At 37.5% G+C, this 23,042-nt stretch overlaps 1 protein-coding gene across 1 annotated transcript in view; it reads left to right on the top strand.

The window, feature by feature from the left end:
* LOC107554891 (immunoglobulin superfamily DCC subclass member 3-like) overlaps window positions 1-23,042 on the top strand; it is an 84,166-nt gene that overhangs the window by 56,621 nt on the left and 4,503 nt on the right. The window contains exons 4-9 of the mRNA XM_016237536.1: window positions 3,799-3,943; window positions 4,070-4,200; window positions 4,286-4,423; window positions 10,130-10,190; window positions 11,821-11,822; window positions 12,447-12,612. Coding sequence (XP_016093022.1) covers window positions 3,799-3,943; window positions 4,070-4,200; window positions 4,286-4,423; window positions 10,130-10,190; window positions 11,821-11,822; window positions 12,447-12,612 — 643 coding nt within the window. The remainder of the gene's footprint in view (window positions 1-3,798; window positions 3,944-4,069; window positions 4,201-4,285; window positions 4,424-10,129; window positions 10,191-11,820; window positions 11,823-12,446; window positions 12,613-23,042) is intronic.

Genomic DNA, 23,042 nt, shown 5'->3' on the forward strand with positions numbered 1-23,042 from the left:
AGTAAAAAGTTCCCATTATTGTTTTTTACATCATTTACATAAAAATATAAAAGTAGGAGTCAGGTATCAAAGTAAATAAATAACATTTATGCACGACAATAAAACAACTCTGAGATTTGAATACTTTGTTTGCTTTGTTCTAGCACCAAAACACCTTGATGGTTGAGGCTGTGAGGAATGTTTGTTTAAAATTTAATCAGCTTGCTGCTCGCTGTCAATCCGTGAAGAAGAGAGGTCGGAGCATGTCAGGAAAGGGCACTTTTCTCATTAGGGCACAGCCCAGAAGCAGTGATGCTGAAACACTACCAATAGACAAAGAGATGAAAACAAGGAGAGAGAGACCGAGTGCAGGAGAACAGAAGGACGGGGAGGGAGGAGGAGTTCACAGAGAGATACAATATGCTCCAGTACCCCCACTGGTTCAGCCGCTACACTCTCAGCCCTGGCTGTTTGTGTTTACATGTGAAATTGAGTGATGTGCCAGTGCCAGCGTGAGGAAGGGTGCTGGGTCTGAAGCAACGCAGGGGTGCTTGCTAATGAGAAGCTAAAAGCTCAAAGCAGAAGACCTGATGAAACAGAACTGAGGAAACATTCTTCACAGTAGAAACAACCCACTCTGAATCCTCAAATGCAAAACAGAAATGAATACTCATAACTCGCCTTCAGGAATTTGTCCATGTTGCAGGAAAATTTGTTCTGCCGTGTTCCTGTACCTGAAAGAGCAGTGGCGTAAGGCCATTGGTTTGATTCCTAGGAAGAGACAAACCTAATAAGACATAAACTGGAAAAACCCCTCTTTGTGCCAGATTGGCCTGTCTATCGCCATCTGTGGTTGAAACATAAAATTGCTAATTAATTGCATTTTTAATGCTATTTTGCACAGAAGAATATGATTTTTGTTATATGTTTTTTTAGTTTGTGTTTGCCCGTGATAACCAAGACCGCGAACAGTAAGAAGACTTTGATTGCATATATTTGAAAAATATGTTATATGAGACAAAATGTGAATGAATACACAAGGACAAATGATGTAAATCTGAAATCCATTCCTGCAGCTCCAATTACAAATTATTATTCTATGCTAACAGTAATGAATAAGGTTTAGGCAAGAACATTATTTTTAACACTGAACAAATGCATGTTAATAATTTTGAAATAGTATATAAAATAGTTTTGACCTATTTACATCTCAATCTTCCAGTCTTTGGTGGAAATATCTGGTTCTGCTTCCATACAATCAACAACCAATGAGTAGAACATCCATAGAACAGTCCCCATCTTGCTTTTTTTTTTTTTTTTGAAAATCCATTTTACTCTTATGTACATCACAATATGGAAGAAATTATCTGTTGCTACTTCTATTTTGACGAGACTTTAATGTTGCATGGTAGTTAACTTTACCTGCTTTAGTTGGTCCAAGCTCTTTTAGATGGTTGACCAAGTACTCTATAGCAGCTGGCTGGGCCTGACTCAGGTAATGCACAAACTTGATGAAACTGGTTATGTTTGGTAGACCAGCTTGGACCAGCAATAAAGCACATTTAAAATACAAGTTTGACCTTATACTGACTTGTTTTTTTCAGCAGGGTTGTGAAAAAGATGAATTGCAGTGTTATTTAATAGGGATTAAATATGATGTCTTGTCGTGAAGCACGCAATTTCCACACCTAAAAGAATGGCATTGACATAGACGTGATGTTGTTAAAAAAAGAGAGATGTTACAGACACAGTAAATAATAAATGAAATGTTTTAGACACATTTGTGGAAAAGTTGATTGAAATCACAGTGGAGTGATAAAGCAGAAAAATAGAAATAGTAGAGACAGATAGAGAGAGATTCATTCGATTTATGCCTTCCTTTCTGTGTCTCGCATCTCCTGCAGAGGCAATCAATGAGATATGTGTGAAAGCCTTTCTGGGAGCCCTTTTTCCCTTCCTTCTCTGAGAATGCTTTTTTTTCCCTCGCTTCTGCTTGCCTTCTTTGACTCGCACAAAACAAAACGACCAGTTACAGAAGCACCACTGTGTGAGTTTAAGCCGCCAAACACCACCCGGAGATCCTTCTGAGCTCGATGATGCTAGATTAGCTGGAACAAGTATATCAGTAGGACACAAAAAGAACACAGAGGGGTAAGTGAGAGAGGACGCAGGAGGGGCCCCGGCCCTCTTGTTATGCTAAGAGTGTTCCGAACGGTCCCGCTTGGTTCAAGTTAATTACGACCAACATTTAAATAAGAGCACTTGTCTTGAGGACGGTGGTTGGCTGCGGGAGAGACAGACCTCGTGCTAATTGTGTTTGTGTTTCCAGCTCCTCCCCTCATCTCTAGCCCTCTCTCAGTATGAGCTCCTGCGGGACACGCTGTGTGAGCCGCAGCCCAATGAGAGGCTTTGGAAAATCACACCCAGGGTCCAAATCCTGGTCATCATACTGTAACTGGTTGCTTCTCCTGCAAGATAGATGGACATTTATTGAGTGGCATCTGACTGCTGAAATAACTATCCACCTGTATGCTCTCTTTCAAAGGCTCACACGCTTTCTCTGGTACTCAGTGGCCATGAACAGATGCAGATGCACACTTTAGTTTGATTTCATGTATTTGAGCAATCAAAGTAAGACTCCAAAGCTGTGAAAGAATAAATGATTGGTTATGGAATCAGTAAACAGTGTAGATTTGTGTTTGTGTAAGAATATCCATTGTACATTTCTTTTTTGTTGGCTCGTTGGAGGGAGTGTTTTTTTTTTATTTTCACTAATGGGTAATGTAGTGTTCCTATGTTTTTATACGCATGGGACTGTAATATATGACCTCAAAGTGGATGCAGGGACTGAGTGGACATAGGTAAAAACAGGCCGGATTAAGAGGTTCAGTCAAGATATTTAAATCCTAATTTAAACATGGAATGTCATACAGTATATTATCAATCAATAGATTGCGTTTGGTTTGGTAAGATTTTTTAAATGTTTTTGAAAGAAGTCTCTTATGCTTACCAAGGATGCATTTATTTGATCAAATAAACAGTAAAACATTAATATTGTGAAATATTATTAAAGTTAAAAATAACTTTAATATACTTTAAAATAAAGCTGAATTTTTATCAGCCATTATTCTAGTATCACATGATTAATCAGAAATCACCTTAATACTGTATGCTTGATTTGGTGCAAATAAACATTTCCTAATATTATTATTTATAGGATTCTTTGCTGAATAGAAATGTCAAAAGAGCAGCCTTTATTTGAAATGGAAATCTCTAGCAACAGTGTACAAGTCTTAACTGTCACGTTTTTATCAATTTAATGCATCCTTTCTGAATAAAAGTATTTCTTTTGCTGAAAGCAGTCCATTAAGCTTGATGAAATTGGCATTGAATATATTGTATGCCTGAACATACATTTAACTGGACTTTATAAAGACCTGCCAGATATTTCACAGTGTTGTCATACTTACTGCAGCATCAGATGAACATTGTACTTCTGAATATGTGAATAGATCAGAGCACATCAAATCTTGGCTCTTGTATTGTTAATTGTCTGGACCAGCTCTTTGTGTACTCTATCACTTTGTTTTGGGAAGTTGAAGAAGAGAAGAGTTCTAGTATGACGTGGTGGGAGATTGAAAGGCCCAAATAAAACCTTTTTTGTCCTACATCATTACTTTTGTAAACTGTGCTTTCTGTGAGGATTTGCATATTGTTCTTTTTAAGTGTTCAAGTGGTGATATTTTGAATTATAATTTTGAATAATGGGTGTATGAAGGGTTTAAGCAATCTGTCTTTCTCTGTCTCTTTTGTCTTCAGCAATGGCAGATTTTCATGTGCAGCCACGTTCAGTGCGTGCAGAGCTGGGAGGTGTTGGGCGATTTCAGTGCCAAATCCATGGTCTGCCTGAGCCAGTCATCAGCTGGGAAAGAGACGGGCAACCCGTGGATACCTCTGATGACAGGTACTACTCTAAATACATATGCTTACACACAATGGCATTTAAAGGGATGTACCCAGTGTTACTGGCACATACTGTACATGTCTCCTTCTCACTGTGGGCCTGTCTATGTTTGTCTTTTCTGTGCAGGTTTACTCTGTTGCCCACGGGTGTGCTGCAGATAACGGGTGTTTGCCCTGAGGACAGTGGGATGTACTGCTGTGTTGCACACAACAGTGCGGGAGTCAAACACAGTGCAGGAGCACAGCTCACAGTCTCGGGTATGCTCAAAAATTCTTCTCTGCTTTCTTGAGTCTTTCCAAATCATTTTCTTTCTGTAACTCATTTACCTTTTTCTTCCTGAAGGCTCCCAGTCATCTGTTTACAAAGAACCCATGATCTTAGTGGGCCCTGAAAACCTCACTCTCACAGTTCACCAGACCGCCATCTTGGAGTGTGTTGCCACGGGTTTTCCTCGCCCAATCGTTTCGTGGAGTAGACTGGGTAAGACTCGTTTAAGTTTCTCTCTAAATTGCCTCAAGTGGCTCTCAGAGCAAAACCCAGCACAGCTCCGGAGGGAATGCTGCAGAGAGCTTTAATGTGCTTTCCACTACACACTATTAGACTATAAAATACCCAATCAACTGACAAAGAGAAAAGGGAAAAATCTCCTCCAGCAAGGTAATGTAACGTGATGGAGGACAGAGATGAGAAGAAATGAGCCAATGGATCTATATCTAGAAAACCGTCTCTTAATTAGGTCCTAAATTATTTACATGTCTTATTTCTCTCCCTAAAGTCTACTTATGGTATTAGTTGAGGTGTCTTGTTTAGTAATTTAGTTAGAATTAAAGGCGTAGTTCACTCAAAACTGAAAATTCTGTCATAATTTACTCCCCCTTATGTTTTTTTCAAATCTGTATGACTTAGGTTGAAAAATGTTTGTTTTTTTATTCAGTGATGTTCTTTTGGAATCAATAAACTAATTACTTAGTCATATTTCAGAATCAGTGGCATAGCAAACTTTATAGGTTAATGTGGGCTCCAACAATCCTTATCTTAATGTCCTAAATGTCTTTTCTGAGGTAGATAACATTGCCTGAATATTCACATTGATGGTATAAATGATTGGAAATAATATTTAATGTTCATTAGCCTATTTGTAGCGCGCAGGCGTGTTTGCAGCATGTTTTGTAATGTGTTTGCTTTTAATATAACACAAATCTTAGCATGTAAATTCTTTCAATTTTATCACAAAGTACAAACAATAAATGTGTTTTTCTGCTCTTTAATGTGGTGTTAGATCATTGTATGTGAATCAATCATCTTTTCCTCTTTTCTACAGCACGAAATAAACATGAATGAATATCAGAAGACGTTAAAAAATCAGAACAATTTAATAAAACGAATGTCTCATAAAATCGATCATTTAAATTGTCAATAAAACAGCTTGTGAAGTCATAACAGTCATAGATAGATAGATAGATAGATAGATAGATAGACAGATAGATAGCCTTTGTGCACAGCTATTTTGACATCATATTTTGTCCAGTCCATTATGATTATCACTAGGGTTTAAAAACCACTGTTAGAGTACACTACACTGTAAAAAAAAAACATGTAAATAAAATGAAGATTATTAGAGAACTTTCACAGGAAAATACTATTTAAGTTTTTTTTTTTTACTTCAAAATGTCATGTTCAGTTCACTAGCAGTTTCTGAGTGAAGATAGTTTTTTTTTTTTCAGTATAACAAAATGTATCAAAAGTTCAGCAAGAACCCTCCATTCACCCAAGTTACTTGAGCACCAAATCAAACATATTTGACTGAATTCTGAATGATCATGTAACACTGAACACTGGAGTAATGGCTACTGAAAATTCAGTTTTAAAATAAAAAAAATAGTAATAATAATTCAGATTACATGAATAAATTCTGTTTTAAAATATAAAGAAATAGGAAATGTAGGTTTTAAATTGTAATAATATTTAACAGTATTACTGTTTTTAACATGTTTTTGGTTAAATCAATTCAGCCTTGGTGAGCATAAGAGGCTTCTTTCAACAACATCACAGAAATCTTACCGACCCCAAAGCTTTGAACATTATTGGCTTAGTACATCAATCTTGTTTAGCGAAAAAAAATCCAGAAAGTTCAATTTTTTGATTGTATGACCCTATTTAATAAAGCTGGCTGTTGTATTAAAGTAATTTACACTCCAATCTACCGAAGCCAAATGGTTTGGAATGGTGAAAGAAACTGTCATCCTTCCTGCTAAGACATGGATTTCACAGATCAATTTGGCTCATACTGTACAGTGAGATTGGTTTCTGTGTGAAAAATAGCTCATTTATTTTTAAGTGTGCTCAGAGTTCTGAAGCCACACGCTTGAAAATGGTTTCAGACAATTTTGGTCATCGGATGCTCTTTGCCACATCTGTCTGTCTTATCTTGATAAGGATTAATGGAGATAAAAAAAGAGTGTCTCATCTTTACTTCTGAGGTTGTGTTAGAGTGATTGATGTAATTTTTGTGTTGGAACATGTTTATATCTGCATTTGTGTGTGTGTGTGTCCCTGCATTAAAATGAGGAAAATATTTTTTCTTCTGAATCATCCCATCTTGAGGCCTGTAGCATTTTGTCTTTGCATTTAAATAACCAGTTCAGACCATATTTATGTATTTTAAGGTTAACATATCCTACTTACATTTACTCTCCGACTCATGTCAACCGCTCTCTCTCAAGCAAGATTTCACAGTGACTCCCACACTTGTATAATAATCCATTCTCAACTCTTTCTTTTCTCCCAGCTATTATCTAATGTGATTCTCCCATTAAGAATGTAAATGATGGTCTCTTCCTGTAACGGCTGCTAATCAGATTGTGGATATTACCTTCTGCAATGTTGCTGGAATTAACTGCTAACACAATGGGATTTTGCTGGATTAGATTACAACCAGAGCAAATCATGGCTAAGCTAGTAATGAATGTGATAGATCTCCAGCAGTTAGTGATTAATGCCATTAATGCCATTTTGCATTTGTCATCTTCTTTAGGAGCCCGGTGTTTTCCTGAGTTCAGTTTGCTCAAATGCATACATCCAAGCTGATTCACACCTACCTGTAAGCGCACACATTATGGGAAGAAAGGCCTGGCCAGTAAAACATGATACAAACATGTTGTCAAGGAGGAATAGATTAGCCTGTTACAGCATCTGCAACCTAAAAATCTGTCCCCATTTACTACTTTCATCCCAGTGTCGTTCTTACAGTTGAGTTTGATTTGGACCTGTGGTCCAAAACAGTAGTAAGAATAATGACATGGACAATAATATTCACACAAAGCGACAACAATCCAATAATGCACATTGGCTGCAGATTTGCTATCAGGCTTAGTATAACTGCTGCAGCCTCTTCCGTTCTTAATCTAAGCATTTTTTAGGATTTTTTTTTTTCACAATTTCTTCAATTTCTGTAGGTATTTTTGCTGAATAGAATTATTTATTATGTTGGCGCCAATAGCCTCGTGGTTAGTGCTTCGACACATAGTGCAACTGCGTTCATGGCAACCCAAGTTCAATTCCCGTCTCGAGGTCCTTTGCTAATCCTGCTCCCCTCTCTCCTCCCAGTGCTTTCCTGTCATCTCTCTACTGTCATATCTCATTAAAAAAGGCATTAAAAGCCCATCAAAATAACTTATTAAAAAAATGTCATTATTATTTAATTGTATCCCTTTTACCCATTTTTCAGTCTTGATATTCCCACAAGACTAGCTGGTAAAAACTGGTTATCATAGCCATCAAATGTGTCCCCATTTACTACTTTCATCCCAGTGTCGTTCTTACAGTTGAGTTTGATTTGGACCTGTGGTCCAAAACAGTAGTAAGAATAATGACATGGACAATAATATTCACACAAAGCGACAACAATCCAATAATGCACATTGGCTGCAGATTTGCTATCAGGCTTGGTATAACTGCTGCAGCCTCTTCCGTTCTTAATCTAAGCATTTTTTAGGATTTTTTTTTTTCACAATTTCTGTAGGTATTTTTGCTGAATAGAATTATTTATTATGTTGGCGCCAATAGCCTCGTGGTTAGTGCTTCGACACATAGTGTAACTGCGTTCATGGCAACCCAAGTTCGATTCCCGTCTCGAGGTCCTTTGCTAATCCTGCTCCCCTCTCTCCTCCCAGTGCTTTCCTGTCATCTCTCTACTGTCATATCTCATTAAAAAAGGCATTAAAAGCCCATCAAAATAACTTATTAAAAAAATGTCATTATTATTTAATTGTATCCCTTTTACCCATTTTTCAGTCTTGATATTCCCACAAGACTAGCTGGTAAAAACTGGTTATCATAGCCATCAAATGTTTAATTTGTGTTTTTGAGTGGAGGGCCTGGTTTTGACCTGGAAGACCTGCAGAAACCGTCTATCATGTTCCAAATCCAGTTTAACCACCTTAAGCTAAGAATAGACCGTTTTTACAATTGACATGCCCTGTATAGAGTTTCTAGATCACTTCAAAACTTTCAACTTCAAAACTTTTGAGTTTTTGTTTTTAGAAGATATTTCATCAGCAGATCAGTTAGCATGTTGTTAAATGCTATAATTGTACAATCTGTGAAACACACTGTATATTTACTTCTCTCTCACAGCCTCATTTTTATTCCTGTCAAAAATGAAATATGCTGCTACTCTGACTTGGGTCTGTCAGGCACTGTGCACACACACACTTATGTCAGTTTCTCTGTGATATTTCATTGAACGTGTTAATTAACTCATGAAAGGATAAAAGAGTGAAAAATAACTTATTAAAAAAATGTCATTATTATTTAATTGTATCCCTTTTACCCATTTTTCAGTCTTGATATTCCCACAAGACTAGCTGGCAAAAACTGGTTATCATAGCCATCAAATGTTTAATTTGTGTTTTTGAGTGGAGGGCCTGGTTTTGACCTGGAAGACCTGCAGAAACCGTCTATCATGTTCCAAATCCAGTTTAACTACCTTAAGCTAAGAATAGACCGTTTTTACAATTGACATGCCCTGTATAGAGTTTCTAGATCACTTCAAAACTTTCAACTTCAGAGTTTTTGTTTTTAGAAGATATTTCATCAGCAGATCAGTTAGCATGTTGTTAAATGCTATAATTGTACAATCTGTGAAACACACTGTATATTTACTTCTCTCTCACAGCCTCATTTTTATTCCTGTCAAAAATGAAATATGCTGCTACTCTAACTTGGGTCTGTCAGGCACTGTGCACACACACACTTATGTCAGTTTCTCTGTGATATTTCATTGAACGTGTTAATTAACTCATGAAAGGATAAAAGAGTGTATCTCTAAAGACAGATGAATGTCTATCATTAACTGTGTGAAACCGGATTGAGAAGCTTCAAACAGCTGCTGACTGAAAAGTGGAAATGTTTGTGCAAATCACAACAGATGCCAGTCAATTAAATCTGGTGATATGTGAACTGCACCCTGCCTAACACTGCGTCTGCAGTGTCATTTTGATAGGCACATTAACAAAACAGAATGAGAGACCTGAGAGGCCAGTAATATGAATGGAAGATGTGATTAGTGGGATTGTTAATTTTTATTAGCACTTTTCCTCACTGAGTGTCCAATTGTAGCGAGCGAGTGAGTGAGATGATCTAGACTGATACGGTTTATAGTTGCTGATGTGATTCAGTGCTCATGCAGAAGTGTGTGTGTGTGTGTTCTACACATGTATGGGAGATATCCATGGTAACATGGTATATCCTGCGTCATTGGTGTTCATAGGGCGTCTCGTATGTCCAAAGCCCCCCAGACCCTCACTTTATCTCGGTACACTTTTTATATATGAGAGGTGGTGTTTTTTCTCTCTCATTCTCTCTGACTCGAGAGAATGAGATTTTCCTCGCCCCAGGGCAGAACGAAGGATGGTGCTTTGTGCTCCATAATTAGTCACATTTAACCGGTGCTGTTAAATTCTGAGGCTCATCACATGCTTCTGTTGTTCTGTTAAATTTATTTTTAGTTCCTCTGGAGCAGGAAATTATTTTATAGCTGGATATTCATGTGATTCTATCTTCTCTCCAATGCCTCTTTTTATTCCCTCTACTGATCTCTTTAATTCTCTTTGAAATTATCTTTATGGCCCTTTCTCTTGTCTTTTGTCTGTCTTTGTCAACACTATGCCTTCAACTCTCTTTCAGATGGCCGGCCAATAGGAGTTGAGGGTATCCAGGTTTTAGGAACAGGAAACCTGATCTTTTTGTCTTAGTGTTTAAAATATTTATTTTGAAACGAATTAATTAAACAAACAGACTTACTTGGTGAACAGGGTAGGTCATATCATACCCTACCATGCCCAGCTGATGCAAAGAATAGAATTTATATCTACACAGAAGAAAGCCCTGTCTAGACTCTGCCCAGGTATGAGTTGTGTCGAGCTATTCATTAGCCTGTTTGTTTGATGAAAAAAGACTAAATGTAGTTGCAATAAATGTGTTAAGAATCCGTACAACTGCAGCAGTGGAGGACTATTATTCTGCTGCGTGATACTGTGGAAGAACTGATGATGGCACAGTTTGATATTCGGCTGACCAATCAGCAGAAAGGGGCATTTAATTCCCGCCCACATGTAGAAATCAAATATTCAAGCTGTTTATTCATTTTTCCACCCAAGAACGAAAAACGAAAATGTAATTTCGAAAACTGAATTCTCGTTTTTCATGTTTTGGAAACAAACGAAAATACGAAAAAGGAGCCGTTTTCTAATTTTTCTACTTTCAATATTAAATAAAAAACTAATGATCGAATGATACACGGATTCATATTGACCAACAATGCAAGAGAGATTGCACAACATTGTTATTTTAGTGTTATTTATGCACTGAATCCTTTTTATTTATTTTTTTATATTTAAATTTCTATATGTTTTAGTTTAAGTAATTTTGTTGTGCTTTTTGGTAATTGTATTAGTTTTTTGTAAATCTATTTCTATAGCTTTATTTCAGTTTTAGTGCTAGTAATTGCAGTACTTCAGCTTATTTCAGTTGCAACATTTCATGTTCTTGTTAAGTTTTAAGTTTATCTACACTGCACTAAAAATTTAATTATTGTCAAGATACTGAAAACAAACAAAAAAAAACATTAATTTAGTAGCATCACTACTTGTAGTTAATTTCTCCTGAGTAACACTACATACAACATCCAAATGGTCATACTGGAAGTGCCTTTGGCGTCAGTGACTGAATCTCAGCAGCTGTAAACCGTGATAGCGGGAGCAGCACTGTAGGTGTAGCTGAGAATTGATATGATCTTAGTAGCCAGATGGTGTAGCAGCCTTTTGCTCACTGCAATACTCTTCATTTACCTTAAAGAGATAGAGGGAGAGAGAGTAAGAGAGGTGTTTTAAAAAATGTAATGTAAAAAATGGGTAGTAAGAAGGAAAAAATGAAATCCCGGGACAGAACTAAATGAGAGAAAAGGGGAGATAAGAAAAGAAGGAAGAGATGTCTCAGATGATATATCACAGTGATACATCAATACTCTCTGCCTCAACCCTTCCCCCATTCTCTCTCGATCTCTCTTGTGCTCTCAGGGATAAGAGAAGAAAAAAGAGAGCACTAATTTGCAGGGCTGTGAGATGCACTGGATGGACCTCTGAGAGCAGTTAGATCCTCTCTTATCATTTATTTATTGAGAGAAGCTGGTAACACTGAAAATAAAGGAGAGAGACTGAGAGCAAGATCAACACTTGCCGATTAAAGGACTAATAATTAAAGTCACCCTGAACGAATATGAAAGGTGTGCTGGTAATTAAAATGGATATAAATGAGCAAACGGTTGCTAATCAGTAAGCAATTTCAAATTTTCCCAGATTAAATGTGTCCTAATTAAGCAGTAAATGACTATTGGATTAGCTGCGTTCTGTGTCAGTTGGCAGCATTGCCACGTGGTGAATGAGGAGGAGGGGGGTATCTGGTGAGGTTGGGGGCAGCAGAAGGCTCTGGGGGTCTCAAAGAGGTGTACGTTCCAAGTATCCCTTCCAAGCCCCCCACATCTGTTCTGCAGCACTTAATCAGTTTTAATTTTCACACTATGTCATTAATGGATTGTCAGCTTCCTCTCCAGGCCCTGGGAAATCAGTTTTTTTGCCCTACTCTAATCGAGTTAATCTGATGCTTTCTCTAAGTTTATTTCTGTTTCCACCCACTGCTGTCACAGTACATTCATTATATATGTGATAAAGCCAAAGCCACGTAGACAATCTCCCTCCCTCTCTTGGCATTGTGTGCATGGTGGTTTTCTTCTTCGTTAATAGCATATATGTGGCATATGGAAATGGAACTGGGTAAAAATGGAAACATTAGTGCAGTCACCTAGTGAATTTACTGAGAAATATTCCAACAGCTATGGAGGTTTCAGAAATGTTGAGCCTTTTTATTTAATGATCTCTTGTTTTGTATTGCCAATAATGGAGTTCTCATTATCTCTTGCTTACTCTTTCTCTGTATCTGTCTGCAGCCCCTGCAGAGTTTGTGCAGCCCCCTCAGTCTATTGCTCGCCCGGTGGGCACCACTGCCATCTTCACTTGTCTGGCCCAGGGCGAGCCGGTCCCACAGATCACCTGGCTGAAAAATGGACAAATCTTAGAGCCCGATGGCCATGTCAAACTCAGGAACAACAACAGGTGAGCTGGAAAAGACCAGTGTTATGTATGTACTATTTTTATATTGATATATTTATATTATTGATATTGATTCATATTTTGAATTGGTTTTCTTTTAGGCAGCGGCTATTGAGCCATTTACACTAAGTGAAAATAGCATATTTTCTTAGCAATAGATGCTATTTACACTAAGTGCAAATAGCGATGGATTCTATTTACACTAAGTGAAAATAGCAGTATTTTAACGATATGCTACTTACACTAAGTGCATATATTAGCTATAAATTCTATTTAAACTATTTCAAAATGGCAAGATTTTCTGCTATTTATACTACTTATTGCAAATAGTGGCAATTATCTGCACCTCAGTATTGTAGTACATAAACCGTACGCAATAATAACGTATTGAGTGTAAATTATAATATTAATTCAAATTATTAAATGGATGCCACCTTATTGGGACAATAAAGCACTTACCCTAACACTACCCGATACTTTATTTACAACTTTTTGATTATTTCCTTCATTTTTATTGAAAATAAATGCCTTTCCGATGTGATATGAGATTTGAAAAGGGAGAAAAAAAGTTTGGCAAATGGCAGATTCGAACTCGGGTTGATCTCATCAAAAAGCACACACCTTACCAGATACGCCACTGGAACTGACGTTTGTCGAACGTCTTTTGTAGTCTTGAGTAACCCAATCTCACGTTGGTGGGCGGAGGTAGTGTAAATGGCCTCTGCCAACAAGGCGGGCTATTTGCACTTAGTTTTCTCTTCTTTTTTTTTTTGGTTTTAGTAATTTTGTTATGTGCGTTTGTCTTTATTTTTTACTTCAGTTTTAGTTTTGGTCAACTTCAAGCCTATTTCAGTTAGTTGCTAAGGCAGCATTTGATATTTTAGAGTTCTAGTTTCAGTTTACAATAACAACACTGATAAAGCCGTGATGTAATATAGCTTCAATTTTTTTCCCAAGATCTGTTTCCATGTTGTATAAGGAATGCGGTAAGCTAATGTATAATAAGGAATTGTGTAAGCTAAATAAATTTTGCTTACATAGCTGTACACTGCTGCCCATCGATTCCAGAGTTACTCATTTGCACAATGTAATTTATTACATTTGGAGTCACCTTACAGAAGGCTTTAGTGAAGGCCATTGCTGTTTGTGTCATTGAAGGACATTTTAAAGTTGCTGGTTGTCCTTTTCTAGCCACAGTGTTATGACAACCACGTAAGGACGCCACTTGTCGAGGTCAGTAGGACACATGGTCCCGCATTCTTCTGATCTAGGACGTATTGTGTCTGCTATGAAAGACACTCAGCTTTCTGTTTATCTTTGCTTTTATTTTCCCCCCTGCTGTTTTGGTTATGATCATGTGTTTGTAAATTAAACGTGATTCCTTGTCAGTCGCTATAAATGTTTTATTGCCTGGGAGTTAAAGAGTATGTTTACGATGTGAGAGAAAATCAATTTCATCGAGGTTCAAATTTATAACAGCAAAGATGGAGAACTGCTTTTCATTGCTAGAAGAAATCAGTTGGGAAAGACAAAAAGGCTGGGACAGGCATGGCCTAACTGGAGTGAAAAGAAGCAGGTATGCAGAGAAAGCGCGTAGGAGTGGATAAGTTGGAATCTCTGAGTCTGAGCAGCACCATTAGCTAATTGACTCATAAAGTGGAGCAGTGAGCAGAGAATGAGTCCGTTCCTCTTATTGATTCATTCTTATACATTGCTGGCCCATATGTGTTGACACAACATCAGTTCTGTGTATTTTAAAGGATTACACACAAATTGTGTAATCTTGTTTTACTGTACATTTTAGTGTGTGTAATTTTTGCTTGCGTCTCTTGCATCACCAAACTGAATTGCAAAACTCATTTTATAAATGAGTAATAATAATAATTATGTTTAGTGTTGCTCATGTCATGATGTTGTGTGGTTTCATAAGGGTTATGAGTGATTCACCAAGAATGATAACTATAATGATAAATGCATTACCATCCACTCACCAACAGACTATAATGTTATGTTTATTGTAAACGACAACGTACACTGTCATTTTGTCATCTGCCATTTTAGACGCTAAAGCTCTTTAAAAAAAAAAAAATCACTTTGAGGAAATTATAGTTTCTTTGTGTCACTATCGTTATAGCTGTGGTGTGAATCTCTCTATTCTCATAGAATTTGAATTATTATTAAAACTTTACAGTAATAGTTATTTATATATCGTCTCTTACATTGAAAGTATTTATTTTATAAGTTCATGCTCTGGGAATCAAACCCATGATCTTGGTGTTGCTGGCACCGCTGTATGAGCTATGTGCTTCTTTACTAAATGACACTCTGTGGGATTCTTTTGCTTGTTTCATCATCCACTGCTGGAATATCATAATTCTGAAAAGTAATAACACACCTCTCCTGGATAAATCTATGCGATTGTTGCTCTGCACATTAAACTGGGATAAGAGAGCGTATCGAAAACAATTACACAATTCACCTTAATTGTGTTTTATTGTCAGCTCTTGTGCTTACGTCATCTCTGATACTTAGCAGCATTTTTTCAGAGTGGAAACATCACAAGCATGTTAAGCAGCCTATATAATGATAGTTGTGTGTTTGTTTATCAATGTTGGTTGGGGGATTCTCTGCCTGCCAACAGGCAACCCAGCTTCCTCACAGACAGACAGGGAGATGTTGACCTTCAAGAGGTTCAGAGAGACAATCGATTATACATTTAACAAACTTGCATGTGCACACATTAATCCAGAGCTCACATATAGGCAGCCTCCCCAAACATGTGTCATATGCTTACAGTGACATGTAAACATACACATACAACATGTACAAACTCACTAGCTTGTCCTTTTGCCCTCACCTCTCTTTTGTACATTTTGTACGCTCTCACGTACCTCCACTGAGACGTACACTGGCATTTACATGTATCTGGAACAAGAGTTCAGGCTGTTTTCATTTTTAACATCAGCCATTTATCAATTATTGGCCATAACAAGAAATGTAATATTGTTGCATCCATAATAATAATTCCCAGTATATTTGTTGTTTATTTAGATATGTTGTTTGTTTATTGTTGTTTGTTTGTGTGTGTGTGTGTGTGTGTGTGTGTGTGTGTGTGTGTGTGTCAGCTTTTTTTTTAAGGTTTAGATGACTTTTGCCATAAACAGCACTAACCTAAAGTTAAAGGAAACTAACTTTTGAAGAGCACTACAATTCCCAGTTGTGTTTTTAGATATGTTGTTTGTTTATTGTTGTGTGTTTGTGTGTGTGTGTGTGTGTGTGTGTGTGTGTGTGTGTGTGTGTCAGCTTTTTTTTTAAGGTTTAGATGACTTTTGCCATAAACAGCACTAACCTAAAGTTAAAGGAAACTAACTTTTGAAGAGCACTTTCCCTGTAAGGGTGTGTTGGATTCAGTTGCTGTGCACATATAGATTACTGTAGAGTATAGAGCATTTGTGAACAAGAACGAGTTTGTTTGAGTTTTTAGTGTTCTTTAGATTTATAATCAGCTATTTATTTGTCATTGGCCATATCAATTATTGGACAGTATCAGTATTTAAATTTCAATATTGGTGCATCCCTAAATTACACCAAAATAATGTAATCTAATTTAAAGGGGTCATCGGATGGCCATTTTCCACAAGTTGATATGATTCTTTAGGGTCTTAATGAAAAGTCTATAACATACTTTGGTCAAAATTTCTCAATGGTAGTGTAAAAAACCACCCTTTTTACCTTGTTAAAATCAGCTCTTTTTATAGCAAGCCGTTTCCTTTCATGTTGCTTTAAATGCTAATGAGCTCTGCTCACCCCGCCCCTCTCTTCCGTGGGGTGACGAGCAGACTATAAACTTTAGCCGTGAAACTTGCTAACTAGCACATTATTAGGAAAGGCGATTTGCAAAGATTCATAAAAAACCCTTATACTCACTTCATCTGTTGATGAAGCTGGATCACAAATGATTTGTGCGAACAGATGCGTTTAGGTAGATCGGACACACATTCCCTTCAAAAACAAAAGTAATGTTAATCCTCTGCGTCTTCAGCGGCTCAGATGTCAGGAGTAAATGGCGACTGCTATGTTCATTATTACATCCAACAACAAAACAGCTCAACCGCTTAATCGCAGACATTCTTGTCTTCCCTGCACCCGAGTCGACACAATGGTGGACTGATGACAGCTCACTCAGGGCAGGTCTAATGTAAGATGGCCTTGTCAATCAACTATCGTGGGAGGGGCCTGTGCAGAACTACGTCATTCTGCCAGGAATCTCAGAACAGCCTGATTTGAGAAAGGGTATTTTAAAATAGGGATTTAAAAAAAAACACTGGGTGGATTTTTAGCATTATAGGGTGGATGTGTACACACACTTCCAACACACATTTATGTTCAAACAACATGTAAAGTGAATTTTGCATCCGATGACCCCTTTTTGATTTCATTATATTATTGCATTATTTAATACTGAATCAAACGTGAGTGTGCGCTCTGTATCCGTGGAGGTTTGCAGACATGTGTTAGAGTGCTGCAGGCAGAGCAGAGGTCATGCGGTTCAGTAGATGCAGGAGCAGAGGGTGGGGTCACTGCCTGCTCCATAAACATAAAACACTATTACAGCAGTAATCAAAATGCCACAGTGACCCGCAGTCAAATCACACAGCACCGGCCAGCTCTTAGAAGGACTTTGAAGGTGGTTATTTATTATGTCTGTATTTCACATACTGCACATACATGCATGTGTGAATGCGTATTATAGCTGCGTTTGTGCTTGATATCGGTAATCTTGTGCTTTGTATTTCAAAGAGGGGCTTCATTCACTGAGGGGCTTTTTTGCCCTGTTTTCAAGTTTGGTCCATCATGTTTTTTCATTGCTGAAATGTAAAATGTTCGTATACAAGGAGACACAGTGCAGTGGGTGATGCACATGCTCATGGATGCAGATTTGAATCTAGCTTACTTTCCGCCTACATTTCTGTCCAGTCTCTACTGTCTTCTAAGTTGAATTTAAAAATAAATGTAGATTTTTTTCAAGATTTTTATCCTTATTTTTTGAAAGAACTGTTGATAATGTTCACCATGTTTTGCAGCTGAGCAGACAAAAACAGTACACCTATTTCTTCCCTTTCTTTCCCTCGTTTTTCCCCTTTTTAAACTCCATTATGTGCTTCTTGGTCATTACCCCCTCTCCAACCCATGCACAATGGAGCTAGCTCTGGCCTTGACCTCTGACCTCTCCTGCAATCAGTCATTTTCACCAGGCTTTCAGCACCCCTGCTTCATATGCCTCTCCCCTACCTAACACTCCCCTTTCCCACCCCCTTCTCGTCTTTCCATCTCTCTCTCTCTCCCCTAGAGGCCTGTGAATAAGGGTGACCACCCCATTCAAGAGGCACTGCTCTGTGATGACTGTGCAAACATGCTCTCACTGTGCTGAATAGCAGCCCTCCTGTCTCGGGATGCTCTCTGTCAATCTGAGAAGAGGCTGGAATGTATAGACCGATAGAGAGGGTGCAGATGGTCCCAGCACACTGTGTGCTTTTCCTCTTTAAACATCAGTATTCTGAACAACAACAAAGCACTTTTGTAGTAAGCAGATAAATTGCAAATCGGAACGCACAATAATGTTTTTCAAATGTATTGGTATCAGCTAGGGCTGCACGATAAATGGCATGTGATATTTAATGCACATCTTGTCAGTAAAGCCGGTTCTTTAATCAGCGGTAAATCTCCATCACCTGCAGGCTTTCACATGGAGCAGCATTAACTACACAGAGCCGTTGTTCACCGACAAGCTGCGCAAAACATGCACAAAATATGATCGTGGTTTTGCGCAGCTTGTCGGTGAACAACGGCTCTGTGTAGTTAATGCTGCTCCATGTGAAAGCCTGCAGGTGATGGAGATTTACCGCTGATTAAAGAACCGGCTTTACTGACAAGATGTGCGTTAAATATTGCATGCCATTGCTCCATGTGAACGCCTGCAGGTGATGGAGATTTACCGCTGATTAAAGAACCGGCTTTACTGACAAGATGTGCGTTAAATATTGCATGCCATTTATCGTGCAGCCCTAGTATCAGCCAGTATTGGATATTTAATTCTGCATTATTTTTGCATTTAAAAAATACCTTTGCCATCATTTTGTGCTCACATGAAGAAAATCTTTAAAAACAATAATAACTGTAGTTTATAGTACTGATGTCAAATGATTAATCGCGATTAATCGCATCCAAAATAAAAGTTTTGTTTACAAAATGTGTATACTGTGCATATTTATTATGTTTCTATAAATACAAACACATGCATGCATATATTTATGAAAAATATGTTGTTTATATATTAAATATTTATATTAAATATAAATATATACATGTAAATATTTTCAAGATATATACTGTATGTGTGTGTGTATTTATATATACATAATAAATATACACAGTACATAAACATATATTATGTAAACAAAAACGTTTATTTTGGATGTGATTAATCGCAATTAATCGTTTGACAGCACTAGTTTATAGTAATCTTTTGTAAATATTAAACTGATTGTCCATTATTTTCTTACTGTGCATTATAATGTTGCAATTCTTAAATTAACTTTTATTTTAGTTTTAAGTGTTTTATTTTTGTTTATTTTTCTAAATATTATATACAATTTTAATATCTGCAATTTATTGGCCATAACGAATACTTTGCTGCTACATAACAGACATTGACAGTGCTGCTCAGATGATTGTAGGGAGACTAATATTTGTCGCACTGTTCCTCAGAGTGCTAGGATGACATTATGAAACTTGCCTGACAGTTTGGTCCATAGAGCCCAAGGTTGGTGGGTATATTGTGAAGGCATGTCATGCTGGTTTGGAATTTCAAAAACAGCTGGATTTTTATTGGCAGCTCTATTTGTGTGTGGGGATTTCACAAAACAAGTGGATGCGGTCTGAAACTGCCAACCATCCCTGTTCATTCACATCGAGGTTCAATAGATTCTTCCATCAGAGCTCTATTAGCATGTTTTACAGGTAGTTTAAACACTCCATACATTAACACGTAATATGCAAGCCTTTCAAGCTGGTGCACATGGTAGCACCCAAAGACGTGGTTCAGAGATGCTATTTGGCAGAGGAGAGTGTTCTTTGTCTTCCTAATTAGCATTTACATTTATTCATTTTGCAGACTTTTTTTATCCAAAGCAACTTACAATGGATAATAATACATGCAGAAGGGATTCATTTAAGGGAGAATGTAATATGCTAATAAGCAGCACTACCATATCAAATTTCCATAAGTAACAGAGCAGTAGTGTAAGTGCAGAAAAGCCCTTGGTACAAAAGCCTAGTTAAAGAGGTCTCTTTAGTTGTTTTCTAAGATTGCGATGGATTTCACTGTTTGGGTTAAGATGCATCCTATCAAACTGAACAAGAGATAAAGACGTGGCAGGTTGTTTCAGGCTGGTGGTGAGACATGAAGAATATAAAAGAAAGGACCATAATCTCTGGGACTAACTAGGATGTAAAAAAACCTCGCTTATAAGCTGCAGGCTTTTAAAATTAATGAACACCTTTCTGTTTTCCCATTCACTCTGAATAATATCCCAGCAATATCATAACACCCCTACCATTTGTCCGAGAACACAAACCGCATGCAAATATATCATTAAAAAAAGAAGGTGGAGCTTAGAAAGAAAGAGTCGCAGTAGGCTGAAGATTCTCATTTCCATATCCTGGCCCTTTAAGTGGTAAAAAAAATTTTTTTCCAGGGCCTCAGGATTATGGAAGAAAAGAAAAACAGCTGATTATATATTCAGCACTAATAATGCTCCCCCTTCCACCATCACCGTATCCCCCAGCAATGAAGGGGAGCACAAAGGAGAAGGTGTTAAAAGAAAAACAACAATACTGAAAGAGTGAGAGTGGAAAAATAAGGACTAGTGAGAGAGAATAAAAAGTAAAGAGGAGGATTCAGGAGGGAGGAGTTTGACAGATGGTTGGGCTTACTTCATGTTAATGAGCACCCAGAGATGGTGGATGCATATGGTTTGTTTGTATCCTCTGCTTTATTCATGCCAGTTACATCATTTGCACTGGGAACAAGGTTAGATACTCATATCAGTGCACATGGGTGAGACCTGTTATGTAGGACTTTCTGCTATGAATACACCGATATTAAAAATCTGCAAAATACTGATAAGATGATATTTTCATGCTATGGCTGATATTAAAAGCTACACTCTTTTGTCGATATTAATTAAAAAAGAATTAATTAATAGAGATTGTCTAAGAATTGTAGTGAATTTGCTTCGGCGAAATAGTGTCGTGATGGGTATTTGCGTCACCAATGTCGTTATGATATTTGGATCACGTGTTACTTAAGGTGTGGTTATGAGTACATCACATAAGAAAGATTGGTGGGATCTCTTACTTGTAGAACCTCTTTCTGTATCATCAACACAAGGAAGACACAAGTGTAATCAAATAGATTTTATTAACAAAAGATAAACAAGAGTAATCAACAACTACTAAATGAATACCATAAATGAAATGGGAATAAAGTGCATAAGATGCATAAAATGCAAGTGATTATGTTGGGTGTTGCTATGTCAGAGCTACATTATCTGGATGGATAAACTGTTGCTACTCTGAAACAAATAAGGTGAAGAACCTAATTATGTATCAAACAAATAAATGAATCATTTGTTATCAACTGACATCAGCTATATAACATCTAATGTAAATTAGAATTTCATATACTGGTAATACACAACAATGCCAAGGTCTCTGGAAGAGGTTTGGATAAGTGATATTTACGCAGGCGTGGGACACGCAGATGTGGCCCTGGAGTAGGTGCAGAAGGTCCTTGCCTGGAACATGCAATCAAAAGTGCCTTGAAATTAAGGTTTGCTCTCCGGAGCTTAACCTTGTTGCAAATGTCTGTGTCTTCTGTCTCTCTAGGATGGAGACCCAGGACGTGCTGTATCTGTTGTTGTCTCGCTGGACGAAGATTTCAAACGTAGAATATCTCTCTCCTCACAGGCTGGAGGCTCAGAACGTGATCATATCTGTTGCTGCCTCACAAGCTGGAGACTCGGGACTTTGTATCTGTTATTGCCTCTTCCCGCATGGGCCAGAGGCTCAGAATGTTGATGTTTCTGTCTCTTGGGATGGGAGACTCAGAACGAGAGTATCTGCTAGTTTCTCACCCTTGCAGGCCGGAGACTCAGAATGGTGTATCTGCTATTGTCTCACCCTTGAGGGGCTCAGACTCAGACCTTGTTGATCTGTTAGTATCCCTTCCTTTTTGGGACTCAGACTCGGAACAAGGAGTGTCAATTGGGAAGGTGCCTTTATCTCTTTCCGATGAGGAGGAGATTGCAATATGACACTTCTCCATTTCCAGGCTGTGATTGGCTGTTTCCATCAGAGTGGGGGAACACGGTGTCGCTCTCCACCGGAACTTATTTGCATAGTCCAAACACACATTTAGAAAAGTGTCACTAAAGTTTTACCGGTGCATTTTTCACTTACCAAACCACAACCAGAATACATTTGTTACAAACACATTAAGTCCAAACGTGATGGAAGAAAATTTTACTTTCATGCATGCATTCATTTGTCCATTTAACAGCTGAGTTTGTGTAAGATGTTGCACTACACATCGCTGTCACTGAGAATACTTATTTCTCTAAATAAGTATGAGATGTGTGTGTTGTGGTTTGCATCAGTATAAGGTTTGAGAACATAGTTATGAATGGATTTGGATGGATCTCCGTGATCTTTTTTTTTTTCACCCACCGCTACATCGTGCGGTCCTAAGGAATTTTTATGGTGGTCACAAGCCAAAATCTTAGGAATCAGTCTGTTGGTGGGTGAAGGGCAGAAACTGCATTCTGACCAATGAGAAGGCCTGTCCTTGCTGGGCTTTGTACCAAAGGTCTTCTTGCCCTCTAAGAGGTGTCTGGCTGTTGTCCTATCATCTTTATCTGATGCCGTTGGATAGTTTGCTTGTTAGTCCACCAAGATCCAATCAAAATGTAGCAGACCTTTGTCCACTATTGTGGTCAGAGAGGGGCCCCGCCATAAACTGGGCCCCTGGAATGTGCTGTCCACTACAGAATTATTGTAGACAAAATAGTATAATTTAATTTATTAAATGTATTAGTTAATTAACAATGAATGATTTATAAATAATAATATTTAATAAAAACTGAAATATTTTAGTGTATATAGTTTTACATTTTTATTTAAAAATTAAAACACTAAATTATTTTACTGTATACTGTCTGAATAATTAAAAATAAATGAAAGACTACATTATAATTTTTTTAATATCAGCTGATAACTGATATGGTACCAATGTATTGTGTATCCCTGCTTTCTGCCATTTAATTAACCATTCTCAGGTTAAAAGTCTTTCTCTCTCTCTTCTAATCTCTTCT

Source organism: Sinocyclocheilus grahami, unplaced genomic scaffold (assembly GCF_001515645.1).
Source record: "Sinocyclocheilus grahami isolate Dianchi unplaced genomic scaffold, SAMN03320097.WGS_v1.1 scaffold518.1, whole genome shotgun sequence".
Taxonomy (NCBI): domain Eukaryota; kingdom Metazoa; phylum Chordata; class Actinopteri; order Cypriniformes; family Cyprinidae; genus Sinocyclocheilus; species Sinocyclocheilus grahami.